This window comes from Emydura macquarii, unplaced genomic scaffold (genome assembly GCF_026122565.2).
Source record: "Emydura macquarii macquarii isolate MOO-44397 ecotype Brisbane River unplaced genomic scaffold, CSIRO-AGI_Emac_v2 contig_554, whole genome shotgun sequence".
Taxonomy (NCBI): domain Eukaryota; kingdom Metazoa; phylum Chordata; order Testudines; family Chelidae; genus Emydura; species Emydura macquarii.
The window spans coordinates 13,911,620-13,936,499 of NW_027130691.1; the positions used below are offsets into that span (position 1 = coordinate 13,911,620).

The 24,880-nt window shown below is 41.4% G+C and overlaps 1 protein-coding gene across 10 annotated transcripts in view; it reads left to right on the forward strand.

Moving 5' to 3' along the window:
* The window catches only part of FBRSL1 (fibrosin like 1), a 690,776-nt gene that overhangs the window by 658,142 nt on the left and 7,754 nt on the right, over positions 1-24,880 (forward strand). For 7 of the 10 annotated variants that reach the window (XM_067539808.1, XM_067539799.1, XM_067539800.1 and 4 more), the window contains 12 exons: positions 676-929; positions 6,785-6,945; positions 9,600-9,650; positions 10,231-10,326; positions 13,744-13,815; positions 14,369-14,398; positions 14,978-15,049; positions 15,385-15,468; positions 16,461-16,593; positions 20,318-20,395; positions 22,846-22,929; positions 24,014-24,242. In XM_067539808.1, the coding sequence (XP_067395909.1) occupies positions 676-929; positions 6,785-6,945; positions 9,600-9,650; positions 10,231-10,326; positions 13,744-13,815; positions 14,369-14,398; positions 14,978-15,049; positions 15,385-15,468; positions 16,461-16,593; positions 20,318-20,395; positions 22,846-22,929; positions 24,014-24,242 (1,344 nt within the window). Of the gene's footprint in view, positions 1-675; positions 930-6,784; positions 6,946-9,599; positions 9,651-10,230; positions 10,327-13,743; positions 13,816-14,368; positions 14,399-14,977; positions 15,050-15,384; positions 15,469-16,460; positions 16,594-20,317; positions 20,402-22,845; positions 22,930-24,013; positions 24,243-24,880 lie in introns of all 10 variants that reach the window. The other 3 variants (XM_067539803.1, XM_067539804.1, XM_067539805.1) reach the window with 3 other exon arrangements.

The following is a 24,880-nucleotide window of genomic DNA, read 5'->3' on the forward strand; positions in this document are numbered from 1 at the left end:
CTGAGAGAGCTTAGATAATCACAAGACATTGGTATTGTGGTAGTATGTAGTAAATATTAACTGCCTTGATATTATCTTTCCACCATCCCCACCAAAGCTGCTAGGGTGCTGTGCAACTGAATAATAATAATCTTTTAAAACCAGTATAATTAAAATAATATATATATCATATTGCTTTTGTATAATAAAATATCACTACAAAAAATGCAGGGCAGGCATAACACCATTACACCACAGTAGCTCATACTCTACGGCACTCTGGACATTGAGTAACAGAAAAAGGATTACAGTCATTGAGCCTTGTGATCACAAGGAAACCCGTTGCCATTGCAAGGTCATCATGCTCTAAATAAAGGTGCAAATACAGCTGCCACTACGGCACCTCAACATTAGCTCACCCACAGCTCTGAGAACTGAAACCTGTTCAGTCCCAAAAGGGAATGTCACCCAGGAGAACTCATGCCATATGGCTGCTCTGTTGGGAAAGGTCATTGAGATCTTTAACTCTCACCTGGACAGCTCCCAGAAATGGGCAGGAAGGACCTAGGTTTCATGCCTTTATGCTGGGTAAGGTCATTGTTATAGAGCCAAGCTGTCTCTGACACCGTGTGGTTCTGACTCTCTTGCATTGTATGACACTTTTTTTCTCTCTCCTTCCCATTTCTCCCCCCACAGCAGGAGCAGCAGTGCCAGCAGCGGAACGAGCATCAGCCTCCCCAAACACCTTCCCCTCTCCCCCCAGATCCCTCCTCACCATTCTTCCGGCCCAGCCCTGCCCCTCTCCATCTCTAATCTTGCTACCTCACACTTCCCTCTCAGATCGCAGACCCAACACCAGCACCATCCGGCCATGTTTGCCACCCCACCCACGCTACCACCTCCACCAGCGTTACCCACCAATAGCCTTGTGATACCAGGACACCCTGCAGGTAGGTCCTCTTAATTTTTACCAGGGCTGGTCTCCTGTGCATGCACCATATTTACAGTGGAGCTTGGGGGGGTTGACAGGCAAAAAACAGTGCAAACATCCCTTTCACAGAGTCTCCTGAAATGGTCAAGAGTAGTATTGTAACAGGTCAGAGAAACTGAATTGGACCTGCATGCTGAGGCCTAGGTTAAAATGCAGGACAATCGCTGTATATTCCTCATTCTCTGACAAAAGGAAGAAGGGGAGAGGAAATGAATCTGAGTATAAATTATTATTAAAGCTGGGATTTTCTATGGATCTTAGGGGAGTTAGGCTTCCAACGGGATTTGGGCACCAAAATCACTCAGGTGCTTTTGAAACTCCTAGCCTAAATTCATGTTTTCATTTAAAGACGCTGCAATCTGTGTTTTTGCTGCTGCCTTTTTTACCCAGCATGGGGAGGGGGTTTTGCTCTTTGTAATAAGCTTTAGGATGGTTTGCTAAAAATTAGTTACTTTCTGGAGGGGCAGATTGTCCAATGATACATTTCCACCGTCACTCTGGTTTTCCCGAATATGTTGAGCTGTGCCTTTATATATTTAATTAATAAATAAAGGACTGGTACTCAACCCTGCATTGGAAGAAGCTGCTGTTTAGAGCTGATTTGACTAAATTTGTTCTGGTCAGCAGACAGAACAGATAAAATAGATTGGCAAGTGAGACACCCCTTCCCCAGTGTTAAAGTCACCGAGCTCTGCTGTTAGACTTTTTGTTATTTTTACAGCCTTTTTGAGAAGTTTCCTTTGTTCCCCCTCCATCCCTGTTGTCACTTATGCCCTAAATTCCCCGTTGATAGTTCCTCCATAAGCCTATAGCTATTCCTGTGGGAGAGCCTGGCAGCTAGAGACTTCACTGGAACTCTGACTTGCTCCTTTTGATCTGGCATTTGACTCTACAACTAACTCAGCAGGGATTAACGAGGACAAGGATTGAAAAAAATGTACCCTTCTGTTTCCTATAAAACCAGTTAAAGAGAGTAGGGAGAGGGGAGATCTGCTGCCAAAAACTCTGATGACTTGGCATCCTGCTTTCATTTTCAGGGGCTAAATATCCCATTATTTAAAATTGATCTTTTAAAGGGGTGGAAATGAGAATTGCCCCCAGACAAACTCTCGAAATGACACTAGACCAAAATATTCTGGCTCCTCTCCAGGGCTGTCATGGTAAGATGCCTTCTTTCAAGGACCTGGCCCTGTCTAGAATTTCAGCCACATGCCTGAGGACATGTTGGGCATCACAGTGGAGATTTATTCTTCTTCCTCTATTTAAGGCAAAGAGACTTAGAATTCCAGTGATAGACATCTTGGACATAGTGCAGACAGACCATGAGAGGAGGAAATGGAAATGTAGTCACTAACAGGCCTGGGGATTTTTCACTATTGACTTCAGTAGGAGCAAGATGAAGTGGCCTACTCACATATGGTAGTTTGCCAGCAAAAGATAAGAGCTCTGCTACTAACAAATAAGTGATGCAGTGGGTTTGCAGATCACCTCTGAAGAGCTAGGTTCAAACTCCTACCAGCAATATAGTCCTTATTGTGGTGTAATGTTGCTTGGTAGCACATGTGCACTCAATAAAAGCACCAGGCTAGAAGAGACAGTTAGAGGAAACATGGGTCCTTTGGGTTCTTCCTTCTTTTTTCCTTCTAGAAAAAAAACTGCTTGCTTTGTCCCTTTAAATTTAAAGTAATTGCTGCCCTTTGACACTTCTGCTTAAGTTTTAAGTGAAGAGGCAGAGTTCAGGCCATTGGCTTCCAGTATTTGCATGTCAGTGATACTAATAAGTTAGATCTGTGCATATCAGTGTAACAAGGAAATGATATGCTTCTAATAGCATCTTTTTCTCTGGAAACTCTAGCTTGCATAGGTAACTTACTAGTGACCCCCAAATGGGTTGCTAGTCAAGAGCTCCATGGCTGACCCTGATGTGTGCTAGTCAAAGCTTTCTGTCCTCCCTTTTGAGTTTTAGGGGGTACATAACGTTAGCAAAATAAAATGGCAGCTGTCAGTGTTCTTCTCTCCCTATCCCTGTCACATGTGCTCTCACACACAGGAGACACAAATTAGTGGGTGCTAGGGATTTAGTGGTAATACAAGTGACTACGTAGCTAGCTCTGTTATTGTGTGGCTCAATCCATTGTAACAGGCATCACTGACAGATAAAATACCTAGTCCTGATTCCACTCTCTAAAGCCCATTTTGCAACTGGAACACTGCTTCTATCCCCATTGTGTGATAGTGCCTTTTAGAAAGCTCTTCTTAAAGTATGCCAAGCTGCTGTTCCTCCAGATTTTTCAGATTAACAAAGGCAAAGTTGTGGAAGGCTAAAATCTGGAGCCAGCCATAGATCCACCAGTCTGACTTCAAGTCTCTTAAAGAAATCAGATATTGAGGCACTTACAGCTGCCAATTCTTTTTTATCCCTCCATCCAACCCCCCCCCCCCCCCCCCCCCCATAAAGTGGATTATCTTGACGCTAACAGAGAGATCCAGTTTCTTTGAGTTATGCCAGATTTTTTTTAAAAAACACATTTATTTTATTTTTAACATACATTGTCTTTTAAGATGTTAGATTTTAATAATAGTTGTTTACAGTCTATTTTAGTGCTTGCCCAAAGAAAATCTCACCATAGGCTCTCTACATTCAAGTACCAAAGTCTTAAATATTACAAGTAGTTTTGTTTTGTTTCTCTCCATTTTTGCCCATGTGTTAATCTATTATTATTTAATATTCCTGTAGCATGTAAATGGTGCATTATAAAGATATTGCACTGGCTCTTAGAAACTTAAGATAAAATTTTTTACAGTATCCTAAAGTGACGTAGGCTCCTGAGTCCTATTTTCAAAAGTTATTTAAGGACTTAACAGCATAAATCCTGTTGACTTTCAATGAGGCTTAGTGCTTAAATCCCATTTTCAAAAAGTTACTTAGGAGCTTTAGTCACTTATGGGTACTTTTGAACATTTTACCATTACAGTCTAACTCAAGGACGTGTGTGGAACATGAACTAGAATTTCAGAATTTCATTTGCCCACTCTATTATTCTGCTGCAACTTAAATGGGATGTTTTACTGAAATCAGTGTAACATCAAGGAACATGTGTATGTTCAGCAGCATGTATGTGTGTATGTGTTATCAGCATACTTGATAATATTGATAATAGGACAGCAGCTGTTCTGTATGTGTACAGCACCTAGCACAATGGAGTCCTGGTCCGTGACTGGAGGTACCAAGCGCTACAGAAATGGAAATAATGAATATTTATAATATGCCTGTCAGACATACTTACCATAGCACATAGCCGGTGAAGAGGATACATGCTGTCTTTATCCTATTTACTGCAGATGATTCATAAAATTTCAGTATCTTCCATAATTCTAAAAAACCTGAAGAAGAGCTCTGTGTAAGCTCAAAAGTTTGTCTCTTTTATTGGACCAACGTCTTTTGGTGAAAGATATTATCTCCCCCATCTGATCATTACAATTCTAGACAGCATTTAAATAAGAAATAATCAGGTATCTCCTGGATTAATAGTGAATCTGATTTAAAATTTGAGATGAGATCTGTTTGCTCCCCCTTCCAAAAAAGAAAAAAAAGCTGAAGGTTTAATTGACTTAGTCATTACAGACTGAGTATTGTTGAACCTGTTTCATCTAAAGCCATTTGTTCCATGGAAACCGCTTCACAGACTTTTAAGATGCAGAAGTTAAACATTTGGGATAATGCTAATATCACACACACACACATCATGGAAAAGACAGTATATTTCAAATGCATAAAGAAATTTGTCCTCATAGGAAATGAAGAGAGATGTAAGTTTGCTAAAACCGATTCCACTCCGTATCACCTCCCACATGTATCCAAGCCACCTCATACATACTTTTGACAGTTTCAGAGTGGGTGAAATTCACTCCTTTGCAGAGGGCCATGTTAATCCGGTGTTGAAGATTTAAGGGGGCATAAGCACTCCAAAGGCCTTGTGAGTTTCACCAATATTGCCTCAACAACAACAAAAAATCTAATTTGTAACTTGTGCATGGCCCTGAAGTAATTATAAATATGAAACAGCACACACCTAGATGAGAGATCACTTACAAGTGCCTGTCAAGCAACTAGTTTCCAATGCAATTTAAAAGCTATAAACATTTACTCCATTCCAGACGGGGGTCTTGTTGTAACTGATGTTTTCCCTGTTATGGGCCTGAACTTGCAAAATGTAGAGTGCTCTTGGCTCCATTCACTGGTGCTGGAGTGAATGGGAGCTGAAGGTACATTGAGTGCTTAGCCCTGTTGAAAATCTGTCCCCATCTGGGGACCAAGGGCTAGTTACCATCACATATTGACACTGAAGGGAGACCCTGTATCATATGATAGAACATTTTCTTTTTATAGGAGCTGCAACCTTCTTCAGCTCTTGAACCAGTGAAATGTGTCCCCTCCTCCCTTCCCAGTTTTCACATGGGAGAATAAACTGGAGGCAGAGGAGAAATAAATGTCAATTACTGTCTGATAAAAGAAAGAAATGGAATGTTTAGAAATATATCATTAAAGGTGTTGAACCTCTTCCAGAATTGGTACCTTATTTGGAACAGGGAACTGAAGCTTCAGAATTCCCCGCACAAATGTTCTCAGGTACACAATGCATACTCCCCCACTGGTTATATCAAAAGGAGGGGAGTAAATCCAATCCCATGGGCACTACTGTGGAACAGCAGCTTAAACTCACAGGCCGAGGCGCTTAAGTGACACTGAACAAATCAGCCAATGAAATGTGTATATTTTGTAGTATTTTCAGCCCAGCCTGATTGGTTAATGGTTACCATTAGTCACATGGTATGCCTCAGCTTGATTCCTGAGCTTTATCTTTCACCTCCAAGGAGTAAGTGAAGGCAGCAAGTTCATCCACAGCCCAGAGTTTGAGGCTCATTTGTACTGTATATTGAGGCCTGTGGAGTTGCCTCCTGGCTGGAGTTTGTATGGCTTCCACAAGGGGTCTTGCAGATGGGGATGACAATAAAATGGTAGCCAGACTGGGCCAAGAACAGAAAGACCCCCATCACTACCACAAAAGATTTGTGGGCCAGCCTTTAAGTTGCAGCTGCAGCAAAAAGAGCCACTGAAAAATGCTATCATGTGATCAGGCACTAACCTGGCTGCTTCACACACACAGAGAACCCAGTGAAGCCAGTCATGTTAGACTGTTTCTGTATCTCTGTGGATTGGCCATTGTTTTCCTTGGAGGGATGGTGAAGTTATATGCTGTTATTTCCTCAATCTTTTGCTGTGGTTTTTAAAGTGCCTTTTTCAAAGGGACACCAACAGGTCAATTTTGGCCAAAAAATAGAATTTAAAGAAGATCAATGCAAATGTTTCCCAGCATTTTTTTAATTTCAGTGGGAACAGGTTTGTCTTGCTTATTTTAAAACTAACCAATATTCCTCTGCAGTGCTCCCAATACAAACATTGCAGCCTTTTGCAGGAAAACCTGGGTTGAAACTGACTAGTGTATTTTCACTGTCATAGCTGAGGCCAATGCACCAAAAAAAAAAAAAAGGGGGGAGGGGGCGGGGGGAGAACGTTTAACGTTTTTTTCAATGTTGATAATGTAAAGTGGGTTATAGTATAGGGAAGGGAACCTGTTGTGGGTTGGGAAGAAAGGGAGTCATTCTATTTTTATTTTTAACTTGACAGTGTCCTAACCTCAGTGTTCATGGCTGGGTTGGGGGGGAGTGGGGAGGGGCAAACTTGTTTATGCTTTATGAAGCCCCACTGTGTTTTCTGCTGTGATGACTCATGGTGTTCTCTCTTGTCTTTAGATACCAGCCTGTTGATATCATTCAACCAACCAATCATGTATTGCCAGCCTCATTCGGGGATTCTGATTGGTACTTTGTCACAGGCATCTCTCTTACCTCCACCAATGAGTCCTCACGTAGAAAACCACCACAGCATGACCTGCAGAAACAGGGAATGCCAGGTGAATATCTGACTCTTTCTTCTATGTCTTTGTGGAACTCACAGGCCGATGGGCCTTTGTGTCTTTTTTTTTTTTTTTCCTCTCTCCTCTAGATCATGAACTGCTCAGGCAAGAGCTGAACAACCGGTTTTTGGTTCAGAGTTCGGACCGGGCTGGTGCCTCTCTTGGCCCAGTGCCACTGCTGAGGGCGGAGTTTCACCAGCACCAACACACCCACCAGCACCAGCACACCCACCAGCACACATTCACTCCTTTTTCATCCAGCTTACCCCAGACGCCGCTCATGCCACCCTCTGCACCTCCCATAGTGCGTACCCCATCCCAAAATGTGAGGATAAGTAAAGAATCTTGGGTCAAAAAGTCTAACCCAACCTTACCAAAATCAGTTCTCTTTATTTCAGGCAGGCTTCTCTCTCCCTCATCCCCCAAGAAGCCACACTCCTGACTTAAGCCAATCGACTCTTGAAGGATTTTCTCTTTCCCATTCAGAACCAAAAACGTTTATCATCATGGTTCCCTTGTGCTGCAACCAATAAACAGATACACTGTTTGTGCAGTTCTCAGGCCCCTTTATCTTTTCTCTTCATGGTAAACAGTCAGCTCTGTACTTTTGTTTAGTTTAACAACCCATCCTTGGAGCTGCATCAGCTGACTCGGCTACTTTACACATACACACACAGGTGTGCACACGCAAACAACAATGCCAGAAGAATAGAGGCTTCTAATATAAAATAAAATGTCAAGAAAGGTTTTGTGGAATAATATATGTCTGGCTGTCTATACTGGAGTATATAATACAGGTCTGCTTGCATTTCTTACTGTAACACAGTACTTATACTGTTTGATTTCAATGTTGTCCTGTTTGTTTGTTTTCTATTTCCCCAAACTGTGTCCAGTAGTCAATTTGGGCATTTATGATTTGATTTGGTCAGCAAACACTAACTGATGTGTGGCTGGCTCTTCTTACAGGACAAAACCTTTTGGCCATGGAATAAGCTGGCATTTCTTCACTGGCATTGCTCGTAACACAATAGGGCTTTTCTGCTTCTGTTACGCAATCTTAGGGTATCTGGCATAAACCAGCTTTGGCAGTTCTTGTAAGCACTTGCTCCTTTCATCCCTGGCGATTATTATTTTGTTAGGTTGAAACAACAGAATTCAGCTTTTTCCTTCTCAGTTCATGCCACATCTAAAATGTAGAGAGAGTCCTCTTCTACTAGGACTGGCAAAAGTGAGAAATAACCATTAAAGGCAGCATTTGGGGAAAACTACCAATGATTCATGGGAAATAATATTTCTCACTTTTCTTTCCTGGTGTAAGTTGCATGATGACATTGTTTAGTAATAATCCGCTTAGCGACAGAACAATGAAAGTAATATCTCCCACCCCAAATTGAGCCCCAGGTGCTTGCACAGTGTAGCCATGTGCAAATACTTCTCTTTTCTTCTGCTTTGTAAAACAACCTCTAAACATTCCTTGAAACCTGGTGTGTTATTTGAGAATCCTGATATCTGATCCTGCTGACAGCTCCCTCCCCATTCACCCACGCCCTGTTGATGTCAGACTTTCTAGTGAAAACAGCTTGCGAGGCTCTTTTGTTGTATTTTACTCACATCTTCTTATATTCCACTAAATCAGGTTTATTAACCCTAATGCCAGAGAGGAGTGTTGAAATCTCCAGCTGCATGTGTTTAGTAATTTATGGTATTTACACTGGCGGGTACATGGCTCCAGTAATAACTGTAATTAATGAAATTACAAATCTGCTCTCCTGCACGAAGGATAGCATGTAACAGCAGCTGACTTGCCAAATGAGCAGCATGCCGGGGGGTCCTTGCTCACTGTCCCTTGCCTGCCCTCCCCCCAACAGAATATTTATTGTTCAAAGATGAAACATGAATTTTTTTTCTAAAGGTATTCAGGACCAATGCTGGTGAGAATAAATATGGGACCCAGTCACATGCATGGAGGTGTTAAAGCCCTGTGCTGGGAGGCGGGGAGGGGGGGCGTTCACAGTCAGGCTTTCTCCCGTGACCACTGAACCTCTCCTTGTTTGGGAGCGGGTGGATTAATATAATTGTCTCTGCATGGAGCCCTTGGGTCCCTTTCCAAAAAGCTATCGTCACCATATTGGCATTGCCGCTACAACAGGGAGGGGGAAATGGCTGACTGCACCAGATATTTTGTACTTTGTATTTTGTTTTTGTAGTAGCTTGACAATTAGAGCTGAGTCCAAGTTGCAGAAGTAAGATCTGGATTAGAATCCAAACTTCCCCAGCATTCTGACTTAGTGTCTAGTTCAGCGCATTAGAGAGATGCCAGCTTTGGATCTGAAAACAACTTCCCTACATTTTTTGATGGAGTGAGTGTTCCAATTCAGAGCTCTCTCGATAACAATGAGGTGACCAATTTGTGCAAAGTTTGTTACTCAGAGAGGTACTTCTGGGGCTAGTATACAACTAGATGCTATAACTTTACCACTGTTACAGCTTTGGAAGACTGGTCACTCCCTCCCACATGAGTTTGGAATAGTCTCCCCTCTTCTGGTAAATGCTATGCAAAGAGGCCATGATTCATTTATGGATGTTGAAATCTGGGTTCATTATGTGCTGTGGAAAGCAAACTCAACTTCTCTTTTCTCCTTTACTTCCAGTTTGACAAGTATGCTCCCAAATTAGACAACCCTTACTTCCGACATTCCAACGTGAGTATTCATGTTTTTAAGCAGTACCACTATTTGTGCTTCTGCTTGCTACTGCTTTGCTTGGGTGTCTTTAGTTGACATAGACTGGGTTTCGAGTCATCCATCCACAAAGTTTTCCTAGTCTTGTTTGAATTTTTTTTAAATGTAAAATCTTTGTACTTTTCAACTTTGTCGTCTGCATTTTTTTTTGCTTTAGCTTTAAATTGCTGTGCCTGGGAGGGTGGGGAGTGCATAGAGATTTCTGATAGAGTGGATTTCTGCATCCCTGTGCAAATCAGAGCTCCACACAATGCAATGCCACAGAGCACATGCTCCTTTTATAAAAATTTTGCTCTGGTCATAAGACAAAGGGTACATCTACATAGCAATAAAAGACCTGTGGCACAGCAGTTACTGGCCCAGATCAACTGACTTAGGCTCATGGGACTCAGGCTGCAGGCTAAAAATTGCAGCATAGATATTCAGGCTTCAGATCTGCAAATTTTCAAGTTTTATTTTGGCTTGTCAAAGTTTTGTAAGAATGTTTGACAAGCTTAGCTCCTGCCTCTACTATTGTTCATGTCGTCTTTTTCTTTTATAGTTCTTTCCAACCTATCCTCCTGCAATGCCTGGAATGCCACCTATGCTTCCACATTCAGGTCCTTTTGGGTCACTTCAGGGAGCATTTCAGCCGAAGGTACAAATTTATTATTGTTGCATTAGGCATGGTCTTTGATCTTTCAATAGGAGACTGTGACCAGAATTGTGCTGTCGCTGATTATTTGAATGACCTTTTTGACTAGCTCAGCTGCTTTTGGGAGCCGGGAATAGTTCTTTGGAGAGGAGTGCAGTGGTTCATATGCAAATCTAAGGCCTCGTCTACACTAGAGTGTTAGGTTGATTCAAGGTAGCTTATGTTGACCTAACTATGTAAGTGTCTAAATGAAAATTTCACTCCTGCTGATGTAACTGCCCCACTACACCGACTTAATAACTCCACCTCCACAAGAGGCGTAGGGTCAATGTTGAGGTAGTGAGGAAGGGTAGCTTGCGTAACTCACGTCGACTTCGTAACTTCCGTTTAGCTCACCGTCTCCACTGCACTGCGCCAATGGGAAATGCGTACCCACCAATGCAGCGCTACATTTTTTGGGGAGGTGGCTTTATTAGATCGATTTCCGGATCAACTGAGCGTGTCTTCACTGCCACTCAATCGAACCAGAAAAATCGATGTGACGGTGGTGAATTTGCTGCCGTCAGTGTAGACATTGCATTGCTTACATTGACTGTTACTGACTTTCAGAAGCCATCTCACAATGGCCCACACTGACAGTACAATCGGTACAAGTACTGCTGGTAGGACATGTACTGCCAGCACAATGAGAATAGTGTGGACATGCAAAAGCGATGTAATTACTGTGGCGGTGGTATGCTGATAGAACTTAGGTTGACATAATTTTGTAGCGTAGACATGCCCTAAGTCAGTGGTCCCCAAACTGTGGGGCACGCCCCTGGAGGAACCTTTGGGGAGGCGCAGCAGGGCCTGGGCCAGCCGCCACAGGGGTGGGGAGGAAGCCCCACCTAGCCCCGTTTTGCCCCGATCTCTGTTCCAGCCCCAGCCTTGGCTTCCAGCTTCAGCCCCAGGCCCCGCTCCTGGCCAGCCGCAGCTCCCGTTTGCAGCGCTGGGTTCTGTGGCCCCATTCCTGGCCCTGGCCTCAGACCCCGCGGCTGCAGTTCCAGCCCCCACCCCAGCCACAGCTTAGGCCTCGGCCCCCAACTAGAGCTTTGGCCCCCGCTCTCAGCCTCAACTGGGGATCACTGCCCTAAGTCAAATCCAGCTAAGCAGAAACTCGGTCATATAAATTACTTAGTTAAAAATATTCACCCAGTTCTAATATAGACTGATGAATCTCAAACACTTTACAAATTAAACAGACTGATACACACAGGTCACTCCCCCAACCAGATAGCAGCCAGCTGTAGGGGTGAAATTGGCTATCAAAGCACAGGAACAATAATAAGAGGGAATGCTTTTTAGTGGTTAGAGCAGGAGTGAAGCATTCGATTCCAAGTTCTGTCACTGATTTGCTTTCTGACCTCTGGCAAGTCACTGTGTCTCAGCTTCTTCATCTATAAAATGAGGATAACAACATACTTACCATGCAGTGGTTTCGTGAGGTTTGTTTAATGTCTGTAAGTGCTTTCAGATGCTTGGATGAAAGACAGTGTACAACTGCAAAGTATTGTTATAACTAGTGCTGATTGGCGAAATCTGCAAATTTCACCATTTTAACTTTAAAAAATCTCCATGGCACATACTTTTTTTCAAACTTAATGTTCTTTTTTTAAAGTGAGAACGTATACTGAAAACATTACATCCATTCCAACAGAAAAATCCATAGTACACAGAGAATATTGATGACATTCTTATAAAAGTGACACTCAGTCTTGTTGAGATAAAGCGTGTTTATACCTTCTGAAGTGACATGGTTTTATAGATCTCCTGTCATCTCTAAACACATCTTTGTAGAAAGATAAGAAATGATCTGCAGAATTACTGTTTATTGAAGGGCTTCAGGAACCAGCACTGTATCAGTTAACCACTGTTTGCATTTGGAAGATAATTTTTGCAACCAGACCAACAAGAAAAGTAGGGCCAAGCTATTTGATTGAGTTCTAGATAAACAGGACAAACCAGTGGCTTGATTCTGGCACAATGAATTCTGCACTGCCTGCCCTACAAAGCAAAGGGTTTGTTTTTATCCCTGTTTCTTTCTTCTCCCCTGTCACTTGCCTGAGGCCTGCTGTGTAAAGCCACTCAAATTAATCCAGGCTGACTATAAACTTCTCAGCGAGTTTCCCAAAAGCCATTCTCACAAGCTAAGAACTTGAAAAGGTCAAAAGTATTCAATTTACTGTCCTAGAGAAAGCATTCATATCTATCTTCAGGGGACAGAAGGACAGAATAACACTCTGTCATTAATGTGATTTCAAGACTCTTGACCATATCATAGCTGTGACTTTTGTTTCCTCCCTAAACCTCAGAGACCCTAAGAGCCCCTTGAATGCAGGTCTATCAAGGGAGTGTGCCTCTTCACTTACACAATTCAGAATTGTCTTTAAAATAAATATGACAGTTCTAACAACTCGCCCTGAGAAAATTAAATTAAACAAACAAAAACCCTACATTTACTGTTGCTCTTAAAACCTGGTTGTTGGGAATCCACAGAAACTTGACCTAAATTCTGAGTAAAATAGCCAGCCAAGGAATTAGTCCTAAGCTCTCTGCACTCAGCTTTTTGGGAGCAACAGGTGCAGCTACTTGGGAAGTCAAAGACTGATTGTTTACATATAATTCCAGGTCTTGGGTTTCTCTTCCAGTCAGCCAAGAGAGGGCTCTGTGGGCTGGTCTGGAACCGAGAAAAACCAAATGGCACCACAGAGGAGTAGTAACTGGAATTCTACACTTCCAAGTGTTTAATTCTCCTTGGGGAAACAATAGAATAAACAAATGGAAAGAAGTTGGGAAAGTACTATTATAAAGTACCTACTAAACATGCTCCAGGGTATACCACTTCAGCCGCTAAAGCTATGTCTACACAGGCTCTTCTTCTTAAAATTGCCCACCAGTACATTTCTACGCATGGCAGAAGCTGCTCAGAGAGGTAGTCTGGCCCAATGGACACAACAGTAGACTAGGATGTGGGAAATCTGGGTTCTTTTCTTGGCTATCACATTGACCTGCTGTGTGTGACCTTGTGCATGTCACTTCACCTCTACATGCCCCTGTTTCCTCTCCCATCTTTTGTCTACTTAGACTGTACACTCTTTGGGGCAGGGACTCTCTTACTATGTGATTGTACAGCTCCTGGCACAATAGAGCCATGATCTCATTGGGGTCTGTAGTGACCACTGCTAAATACTAATAGATGACATGGTGGTTAAACATAGTTGGGAGCCAATGAGAGGATAACATTTAGCACTAATACAGCAATATGTGTGTTCAAAGCACAGTAGAAACATTGACTGATTAATGCCATTTACTGTAGCTAGAGATATTAGATGTGCTGCTGGTACAGTACAGCATCACTCATGCTATTTTCTTTTCTTTTAGACTTCAAATCCAATTGATGTAGCAGGTAGACCAGGCACAGTCCACCACACTCTTCTGCAAAAGACTCCAGGGGTAAAGCAACAATTTGCAATCTTTCTTTTACTCTTCCTTCAGTTCCAGTAAACAGTTTGATTGTTTATAATAAAGAGAATACAATTCAAGAGAGAACTAGCCTTCAGAGATTGAATATGCTGTTACGGCAATAACCTCCAACAGTTCATGAATGCAGGGGGATTTACAAACTCATTTAAACAAAGTCCACCGGAAGTGGAGCAGGAAACCCTTTAAGCTCTTTCCTTTTAGCCTTGTTTAGAGAGCAGCAATTTTTAATGCACTCCATTGTGGGAGGATTACTTGGTTCTGAAAAACCTTGGCACTGTTTGGTTGCTGGCATGCAACTGCTTTATCTTTCATAAATCCTGTTGTGTTTGGTGCAAGAAATAAAAGAGATGAGTTTTAATGAAGCTCCTCCTTTAAGCCTTTTGGGTTTCCTATGCCACAAAGGACTTCTCTAGAACAATGCCTTCTACATTTTCATGTGTTCCGAGGAAGGAAGTTCCCTACCTTTCCATATATTGACCAATTTCAGAAAAATCTCTAATTTTTATTTCTGTTTTCTTCATAGGTGTCTGACCCCTATAGACCGCCAGTAAGAGTAAGTAAGGGTTGTGGGGGATTTTTACATTTTTATTAAGTACAGTTCACATGCTTTTGAAACTTAACATGTACAGCAGAAGTGTTATGCTCATCCTTTGCTTGAAGAAATACGTAATAGTTAGCTTTCAGCTACATTTGAGGAATATCATTCAGATTAAAACACACACATAGAACTGTTAACTATAAGTTCCACTTTATCATAGATGTAGTAATATTCTTCATGCCATTTATTGTGGCTTTATGGTGTGGTGATATACATGTAAAAAAAAACAAAGCATGGCTCCTGCAGCCTAGGGTGTCAACTCTGAATGCTGATGTCCACCACTCCCACTTGGAGCTGGTAGTGGAAAATATCACCTCTTGCTTTTCAACCCCCATTTATTTAAAAAAAAAAAAATTACATTTAATCAGTTTCAAGATACTTAAAAATGTTGATTACCTCCCTCTGCCAATTTAGTTAATTAGTGTCTCATTTCTTAACTGTCTGTTTTAAAGAAAGAGAAATAAGTGGTTATATAGATGGCTTTATAGACGGTTAACACTGAACTAATCTATATTCTTATCCGTTTGGTTGCAGAAGCCTGGGAAGTGGTGTGCAGTCCACGTACAGATCGCCTGGCAGATCTACCATCACCAGCAGAAGATAAAGGTAACAGAGCCAGTTTAGCCAATGAAGCCAAATCTTCTGGCTTATTAGAAGCTAAATTCTAGTAACTGATGAGCAGGAAGCAGAATACTAGTGATGATGCTTCAGCTTGTGATGTATAGATTAACTAAGACTTTCAATCTTTTAACATCTGTGGCAGAAACTGTTAAGTTTGTCTGAGGGCAAGGAAGTTGGGTTGAATGATAGCAAAACACGCAGCAGATATTAAGTATGAAGCCAGAGGAAGATCAGAAGAAGGGAAGGGGGAGGGTAATTTTGCCCAAGATCCAGCTTTTTATGAAGCATACATGTTTAATATCATTTCCCTTCTGCACTAGTACCTCCTGTGGAATATGGAGTATTATCCTATTCAGAATGAAATGACCGATACGGTGAAGGACATTTTACAAAACATAGAGCAGGCGAGTAGAATGATAGTTACTGTGTTAGAAGTTGTTGGGTTTTCTTCTTTGATTCTGTGGGGGGATGGGAGGGAATTTAAAAACTGAAGAGATAACAAGATTAGGTACAATGGGTGCCATTACAAACTCAACATTCCCCCTGGCAGGGGCCTACTTTTAGAACAGCAGATATCACAGTAAAATGATCTCTCTAGTGATTTTTTTCATGGCTCCTACTGTAGTGTTTGTCTGGTTACTAATGAATATTTACTACTTTCACTTGGAGCTCTTTAATTAATACCGTTAAAATGGTAAATGTAAATTTTAGTAAGTGAAAAATATCATTTTATTCTGTACATTTACAAAAAGGCTTATCTTCTCAGAATAGGTGACGTTTGTCAATGTATCAGTCTGGCTCTTTGCTAGTAGCCTTGCATCTTCTCTAGGGGAAAGTTAAAAATCTCATCGAGAGTCTCATAGACAGTTTTTTTTTTCCTCCACATCTCTTCTCTTTCCTTCCCCCTTTCACTTGGAGCTTACTAGCTCTAGAAAAGGAATAGTCTGTGAAAGTCTCTCTCTCTCTCTCTCTCTCTCTCTCTCTCTGAACTGGAGCAACAAAGCACAGAATTCTGTCGTCGACTCTTAAGGCTTCTGGTTCTGTCTGTAGCTTTCAGCCTGTGGAATGTTTTTTATCAGGTCAAGACTGCAGACTGATCCTAGGGTGCAGTGCACTCAGTGTATCATGCTGCATGCTCCGCTCTGTATACTGTGGGGCTAAGAGCTCACTTCAGGCCTTATTCATGTGGATGAGGCAGGCAGCTGAGAAGCTGTGGAGTGAAATGGCCTTATAGAGGCTGTCAGAGCATGACTGCTATATGTGACCACAGACACTGCCGTCACACTCCCTAACTCTCCCTGGCAGTACTAAGCAGAAGTGAGCCTGAACTCTCTCTCTTTCCCCCCCCATAAAGAAAGGAAATGTATAATGAGATTGTTCTTGTATCGTTTGACAGCAAATGCAGCTGGATCCTCACAAGCTAGAGATAGGCGGTAAACTTGACCTCTTCAGCAGACCACCTGCCCCTGGAGTTTTTCCAGGATTCCATTACCCACAAGACCTTGCCAGGCCACTGTTTTCCACCACAGGTAAGGAGAGAATCATCATTTGTTGTAGAGATATCACACAGTCAGTGGATTTAATATGTTTTTCCCTATTACTATTATGCCTCAAAAATTAAAGCAGTGCAGTGTTACTCTGCATAATGGTTTGAAAATATTAAAGAACATTGTTAACTGTGCTATTAGAACAGATCCATCTCTGGGTTCTGCTGTGTCTTCCTGCTTCAGTCCAGATGGAACTGTGGGTTACCCCACAAGGCAAAAGGAATTACAGTGACTGTTCATAGGAATTGAACTTGGGTTTATCCAGCTGGCTTTTAGTTTAGTTTGGCACATGCCAGACTAACATGCTGTATGGACCTGGTCAAAAAATTATTTTGCAAAAAAACTAAAATTTGTTTCTGTTGCAGAGAATTTCAAATGAATCCTTTTCTGCCTTTTTTTTTTTTTTTTTTTTTAAACTTGTCCATGATATATTTATTATACCTCCTCAAAATTTTGGTGTTTTGTCTGCTGAAAACATGGTTTTCTGTGAACAAAAAGTTCAACAACAATTGATTTTAAAGCATCACAGAAGATCAAAAGAATTTCAATGTTAACAATTTTTCATTAAAAGCTTTTAAAAAAACAAAAACAAACCAAAACACCATATAATCCACACTGAATTCTTCCCAATAGCTCTGACTGAAGCAGTCTGCAACCCTGACATTCTACTGTGTGTCGTTATTATTTTATATTCAGGAAGATTTCTGTCTTCGTCCCCAAGAGTCCTTCTTTCCCCCAACCAACTTCCGATGTTATTTCCGTATGTTACTTACCTAAATCTGCCCTCCGAGCCAGGGGTGCAGTTTACAGAGGCAGTCAGTGAGACCTGTGCACTTGAATAGGATGACACAATATAATTCTAATTTATGTAGTTAACTAGTGGGTTGTTTACCTGGTGTTTTTCTTTCCTCACCTTACTCTTCTTTTAGGACACAGTATCACTTGTGTATATTTGTGATCAATCTAGTCAAATTTATCCCTGGTATATAACTCCATTAAAATTAATGTGGTTAAAAGTAGCATGAATTTTGCCCTAATCCAAAAAAAAAAAAACCTAACTCAGCATCAAGTTGAGAGCTGAGATTCAAATACAAGGTTTAGGTAGCCTTCAGTACCTTCATCACTGGGACCTGTTTATCTTTCTGCAATGATTTGTGGAAGTGAATTATAGACACAAAGAGGGAGTGACTGGTGACTTCACCACACATAAGCAATGTGTCCATCATGACAGTAAAACTTTTATGCTGTATGATGCCACCCTGCATACACAGCATCTCTATGCAGGTGCTCAGGTACTATGGTGATGTATTTACAGTAAGTGAGTAGGTGTATACAATACACTGATTACTTTAACTATGGGAGCTGTTTTTCTTACCACTATCTTGAAATCAAGCCCTTGTTGTTTTTAAAAGATGCCCACTTAATGTTCAGTTTTGCCACTGAGGTCTGTATTATACTACAGTTTGCAGTCATTGACAGAAATGGTCTATTGAATTGAAACTGCTGTCCAGTTAGTATCTTGAACGTTTCTTTAAAAGAAGCAAACATGCCTGAGAAATATCTAGATCTCAGTGATATAATAACAACAAGCTTATCTCTTAACAAAAGCAAGAATAGAAGTAGCATGGAATAGATTTGTTAAAGAAGGCAAATTAATAGAATTCTTTACTTCAGCTGGAGATAAATAACCTTAGAGCAACTAGTCTGTGAGTATATTAATCACAACAGCCATCACACAGTAAATCTAAGTAAAGTGTGCTATCAGAGAAGAGCCGAGTGAACAAACATTGCAGTAGTAATATATGGATAAATAAATCTTTTACTCTACAATATCTGAGGCATTCTTTTCACCTGATTGAACAAGTGTGTAGTTGGTGTGAATCATTGGTTCTGCTGTGTTGCCTTGTTACTGTGGGAGACATAAGTTATCTTAGGGCCACCTGTCTTCAGGACGGATGTTCAGCTGCCTGGCAGACATTATATTTAATAACTACCTGACAGCCCACAGTGCTGCTCCTGGCTTTCTCCAGAGGATTTTTTTATTATCAGCCCGTGTAGCTGAGTTTGTAAGCCGTCTCCTTTGAAGAAATCTCCCATCCGTTATACATCTTCTGAAATCTTAAAGGATTAGATAGATGACAGTCTCCATCCATCTTGAAGCAGTGGAGCAGTTGGAATGTTTATAGATAACTTCAGATTTCGTTGCTGTGGTCTCTCTTAAGTTTCCTTAACTCATTTTCTGGCTGCTTAGATTTGCAGTGCCCAAGTTGGTGTGGGACTCACATGTTTCTGTCCCTGGGGCTTTATAATCCGCTCATGTTTAGGACACATTATTCTGTTTAACAATGACCTTCTGTGCATCAGTTCTGACTGATAGTGGATAGGTACATTCATCTCCTGGTTTGGACTGAGTTGTATTCACTTTAGGGAGGTGAGGATTGGCCATTTTTGGGTAGCAGTTTCTGCTCTGTAGGTTAATTACTATCCACTGTGACCCTTAGTAGTGCCACATCCCTGTGGTGTCATGTTGCAGACAGAACCTGCTTCTTATTTCTTCCAGTCTTAATGGAGGTGGTAAAGTTAACTTTTCACTGAATACATTTACAGTGCAACATGAGATAAGCAAGCAATAAAATGCTGTATTGGAAGACTGTGCTAAGTTCTTGGTCAATTTTGTGCGCAGCTTAGCCTGGTCTCAAAAAAGGGCCAGTTCTGTCATTGCCTGATGATGGAGTCTCATTAGTTCATAACAAAATATGGGAATAGGGGCATCTTGTTTTTTATATATTTATATATAATATTTGTGCTCCCTTTGAGCAAGGCAGGAGGGTGTATTTACAGTAAACCATTGTCTTAAGAATTTCCAAGCATTTCAGCTGCAGTAGTGGGATATTAGCACAGGCTGTGCTCCAACTGGCCTCCAACATTGTAAACACCGTGTCTATCTAACCCTCCATGGACCTGGTCTACCCAACCTAGTGTTTAAAATGTTGGCAGTCTCCAGGGCCTTTATGTCAGCTAAGGCTCCTATCACTGATACCACCAGCTGAATCAACCATTAGCAGTGATGGGATATTTTCGGAAATATTTACTAGTGTAGACAAGACCCCAAAAGCCTTGAATCCCAGCAACTCATCAAAGTCTGATGTAATGCTCCCTAGATGGCAGTGAACAGTATCACCGAACTCGACAAGAGATGGGTAGGGGAGACCTCATGTAATTTAATTCTAGCCAAAAAATGCAACATGCCATGCATTTAGGGAACCTAAAGGCAAATACCCTGGGGTAGGGATGATTGATTTTGTGCTCCCGGTGTGCCCATCACAGAGTGCTGCTTCATATGCATCCTTGCCACCAACTGTCCCACTTCAGAATGATCTCTGTTTTGATGTGTGACCCAGCCCAATTTAAATGCAGTGAAATAAATGATCATGCTACATGAATCTTTTGTAAAAAGGCATCAGTATCAGAATTAGTAAATTTTGATGCAAGATCTTACATTCACCCTTTGTCTTGCCCTGATTGAGGGTGCAGGAAAGAAATTCTACCTGTTGCTACATTTCACATGATGTCTTTCTACCTCTGTGGTACTTAAAGTATATCCTGTGCCTTTGTATCTACCTCATGGACTTGGACAGGAGCCTCAGTTTTTCATATTAAACACCCATCACTGGACTAAAAACATATCCCTACCTTGTTTTCACAGGTGCTGCACACCCAGCGACCACCCCTTTTGGACCCTCACCTCATCATAGCAGCTTCCTGCCTACTAGTCACTTGGCAGGTAAGTGTAAGTAAACCCTGCTTTCACATTTATTGTTCTATTTTCACATTTATTGTTCCGACTCCCTGTTTCAATGATGTCTGAGATACTATAGCATTAGAGGAGGTGGGGCTTAAACCCCACAGAAAACTGAAGCTAACTAGGAATCTTTCCCCAGCACACCCTTTGTTTTTCTATCTCCAAATTACTTCCCAAGATCAGCAGGATTAGTAGATCCCTCCACTGCCAGTGGACAGAGAATCTCAGAAAGGTGGAACTCCATGAATGAAAAGACACTGTGCATGCTTACTTATATCTTAGTTGTAGAGATTTATTCCTTTCTGTACAGTTAGACATATGGTAGCCTCAAAGAAACAATAAGAATTTGTGTCATTAGATGGATAAATCGTTAGGAGGCTTATCAAAAGGTGACTAAAACGAAACAAAGAAAAAGAATAATTTAGCACTTCCAATCATTGGCATACAAACCATAATTTAAAATGTGTTTCTCACATCTCTTCCCACCTGTTAAATTCTTGGCTGGGTTTTTATTAGAGCTGGCTGTACAGTATATCCCAAATATTTTGCCTGCTTTTCTGTTCCCTAATTGGTGGTAAGCAAACCCTAATTTTCTAAAATTTCTTCATTCTCAATTATTCACAAAATTCATTTTTCTTGTTTGATATAGTCCTTGTGAGCAGTTCATTATATCAGTCAAAGTTCAAGCTGTGTGGGTTAGTTTTGATAATAAGGGTTTTTCTACGCATGGAGTTATTCTAGAATAAATGTGTCTTTCTGTTTTTTGCTTAATCCATTTCCAAAGTGGATTAAGATAATTTGAAAAAAAGGCATTTGTATTCCAGAATCAGAGTTGCACAGGAATAGCTATTCCACTTCAAATCCACACCCTACCTAATTCTGGACTAACTTTCATGTTAGTCAAGCCTGTACACACCACCTATAGTGAACAGAATATGTCCTATGATGAGTTGTTAGAATGTGATTTCAAGGACAAAATATCCATGGTAACTTGTTTTCTTTGAATTTTCTCCAACACTCAATTAAAATTCACTGTTTCTGCAAATGAGTCACTCTAATATTTAATACAAGAGTGGGGTGCAAACACTGTCAGAGTCTATTAGTTTAAAAATTCTAATTAATATATTTGTGGGAAAACTTTGACGTATTGACCCAGCTCTAGTATGTAATTTAAAATGTTTTAGGACTGGTCTTAATTGAATGGTAGCAGTGTGGTGAGGGAAGTGGTGCCCTGACTTAGCAAGGCCTTATGATCACATTCTACTTTCACATTAGTGAGGATAAACAGTCCTCTGAGGCTGTCTCTACACCAGCCTAAAATTTCCAACTATGGTTACCTCCATATAGATGTAGTGCTAGCGCAGACCCTTCCCTGGCCTTTTAATCAACAGCTCATCTAACCTGACTCAGAGAAGATTTAAATAACCAGGTGAGACACACAATAGCCCCTAATCTACACTAGCTCTCCCACTGTCGCTGCAATCAATGGCTCTGTACAAGGAATTTTAGTGCAAAAGGCCCAGGTGTATAGTTGCTATAGGGATGACTGTCTGTAGTGATTCATTTAGGATTATGTCTGTGAAAAGGTTACACAGCAGACAATACAGAGGTGCATATAAAAGCGATACTGAAACAAGACGCCCTCTCATTCCACTTACCAAGGTGCCTACAGTTCCCATTTCAAGGCAACGGAAATACTAATAATAATAATAGGGCAAAAAAATAATAGAGCAAAGAAAGTTCATCTGTATCAAAACGCATTTTCATAAGACATCAACCCCATGCCTCCCAAAATGGGTTTGTGTTCTAGTTCCTCCACTAACTGTCTAATGCTGCCGAAATATTTATCAGCTAGCAGCAGTGTGGTGTTTGTGTCTGGCCTCACCCTCTCTCAGGTATAAGCTTACTAATACAGGAGCCTTTTGCTATCTTATACCAAGGCTGCTGGTTTTGCTCAGAGCCTTATTTTCTATTGATGTCTACACTGTGACATGGTACCAGAACCCAGAGTAGGCTCAGAAAAGGGCTGGAGAGTAAATCAGTGTATCAGCGTCCTCTTATGTCCTGAAAAGGTTTAGTGCAAGGCCCTCTTGCACCAGAAGACAGTTTACAGCTCTTCATTGCCAGGTGAATAGTGTTGCAGCTTAGTAACTGCCACCCCAATTTCAGCTAGTAAAATTTAACTTCTAGCTTCCCTCTGACTGGCATATGAAAGTTTACTACAGCATCTGTTTATGTAGTAAGCACTGAATTCCGTCTCCATTTTTTAACATGCTGGGAATTTTCTGTGCAAAGAACCTTGCAATAAGGAGGATCAGCTTAAAGTCTGACCTAATCCTACTTGGATTCAGAGCATTCACAAGGGGAGGGGTGCGTTTCATTCTCCAACATTCTTGGCTAAATGCCTGCTAAATCCCTGTTTGCCTTTCCAGATCCATTTAGCAGGTCAAGCACCTTCAGCGGCCTTGGGAACTTAGGCAGCAATGCCTTTGGAGGATTAGGCAGTCATGCTCTGAGTAAGTACTGGCTGGGTTACTGCAGACAAACATCCCTTCCAAAAAAGCCACATGCTAATATTTACAGCAGCTGGTGGTAGTTTTTAAAAAAAGTTATTTCCTAACCTCCATTCTCCTATCTGAAAACACTGCACCTAAGATTTCCAGGTCTCTGCGGGGGGAACTTTTTTGCATGTCACGCCTATCAATAGCTGTGCTTCTGCATCTCTTCACCGCTCAAGATTGTTGCCTTGTGTGCTCTTAGAGGTGCCAGAGCTGTGAAACTCCACTGAGCTTTGCTACCTACTGGCATGTAAAGTGACACCCTTCAACAGTGAAGATTTGCAGTAGAATAGCCATTGATACCTCTCCTAAATCACTGTGCAGACTTACCCCCTCCCACCAACTCCCATTGTTTGAATTTGAAGTCCCACACACGGAGAATTATTTTCCTTTAAAAACACGTTACTTGCAGGTAAGGCATGCTTCGCAGACACTCACAGGAGAGCATGCGTGTGCATCTCATGCAGAACAGGGATGAATTCTGGATTGGTGGACAAAAATCAAGTGACTGATCATGCTAAAAGGAGCGTGTGAACCATGGCCAAGCTTTACATTTAAAAAAAAAATGCAACTACACACTACCTATGCTTTCCTTAACAAACAGGGCCCTGAATCCTCATTGCAGGGAGCTGATTTTCCATAACTACCTACAACCTTTTAGTTTACGTCAGTGATGGGAGCTAGTGAGTACTGGTTGTGATGGATTGCATGGTGGTGGGAAAGAAAGAGAAGCTGGGCAATTCTCAATCATCCCTCATGGCATTAATGGTCTCATTACCTTGCAGGAGTTACTCAGATCTGTGGTTAAAGCTTCCCCCGCAAACAGTCTTAAGAACTGCTTTGTCTTTCAGCAGTTATCAAAGGTGGTTGAAACCTCCTGCTAGGAGCTTTCCCTTACCCCAAAATGAGAAGCCTTGAAAGGATAGTTGTGGTTATAATTAGCACTTTACAGAATTTATTTGGGATAATTTGGTATGAATTTTTTTAACTCTTGTTCAAAAGAAAGAAAAAATCTATTCCCTTTTGCCCCCCACTGTTCTAGCTCACAACAGCATTTTTGCTCACAAAGAAGGTCCAAACCTACAGAGCTTTAATAATCCCCACGAGCCATGGAATAGACTGCATCGAACCCCGCCTTCCTTCCCGACACCTCCACAGTGGCCTAAACCAGGAGATTCCGAGCGAAGTTCCTCAGTAACCAACCATGACAGAGACCGGGAGTCAGAGAAGAGGGATCTTTCACTGAATAAAGATGACAGAGACAAAGAGAGGTATGTGGCAGTCACGCTTTGGCACTTTCTTATACCTCTTAATCTTCAACTCCTCCTCCAGTGGCCTTGATTTTGGTATAATTGTAAATCCGCTGCTGAGTGAGGCGAGCATTTCTCTTTGAAGCTGTCACCAGGGCTTCTCCTCAACTCAGCACTGACATAGGGCTGTTTTGGCACGATGGAAACAACCCATCCTTGAATGTCACTGTCTGTGGCAACATGGTGAACAAATCCGTCCTCTCCTGTCATCAGTCAGGTAGACTCTATCCCCAAAGTGCCTCTCATTAGATAGCTCTAATGGACAGGCATGGTGAATGAGAGCTGCCATAGGCTACAGTGTTTGCTGTCTTTCAAAACATCTCAGGTTAGCAAAGCTTTGCAAATTACATTGTGATACTGTGATCTGATCTCTCTCACTCCCATGAAATGAGCTAAGTGCAGTGCCTCTCAAGTTTAGCTAGATCTCTCCAATAAAACCCAAACAATTCTGTTGCTCAGGAACCAAAATAGATTGTTTTGGCAAGACCCAGAAAAAAAATTGCCTATGTGGGATTCCACTTTAGTTGTTGCCGACCTAGTGCTAACAAAGATGCTAAAACCAAGAGGTGAATAAAAAGTCATTAATTTTAGCTCTATTA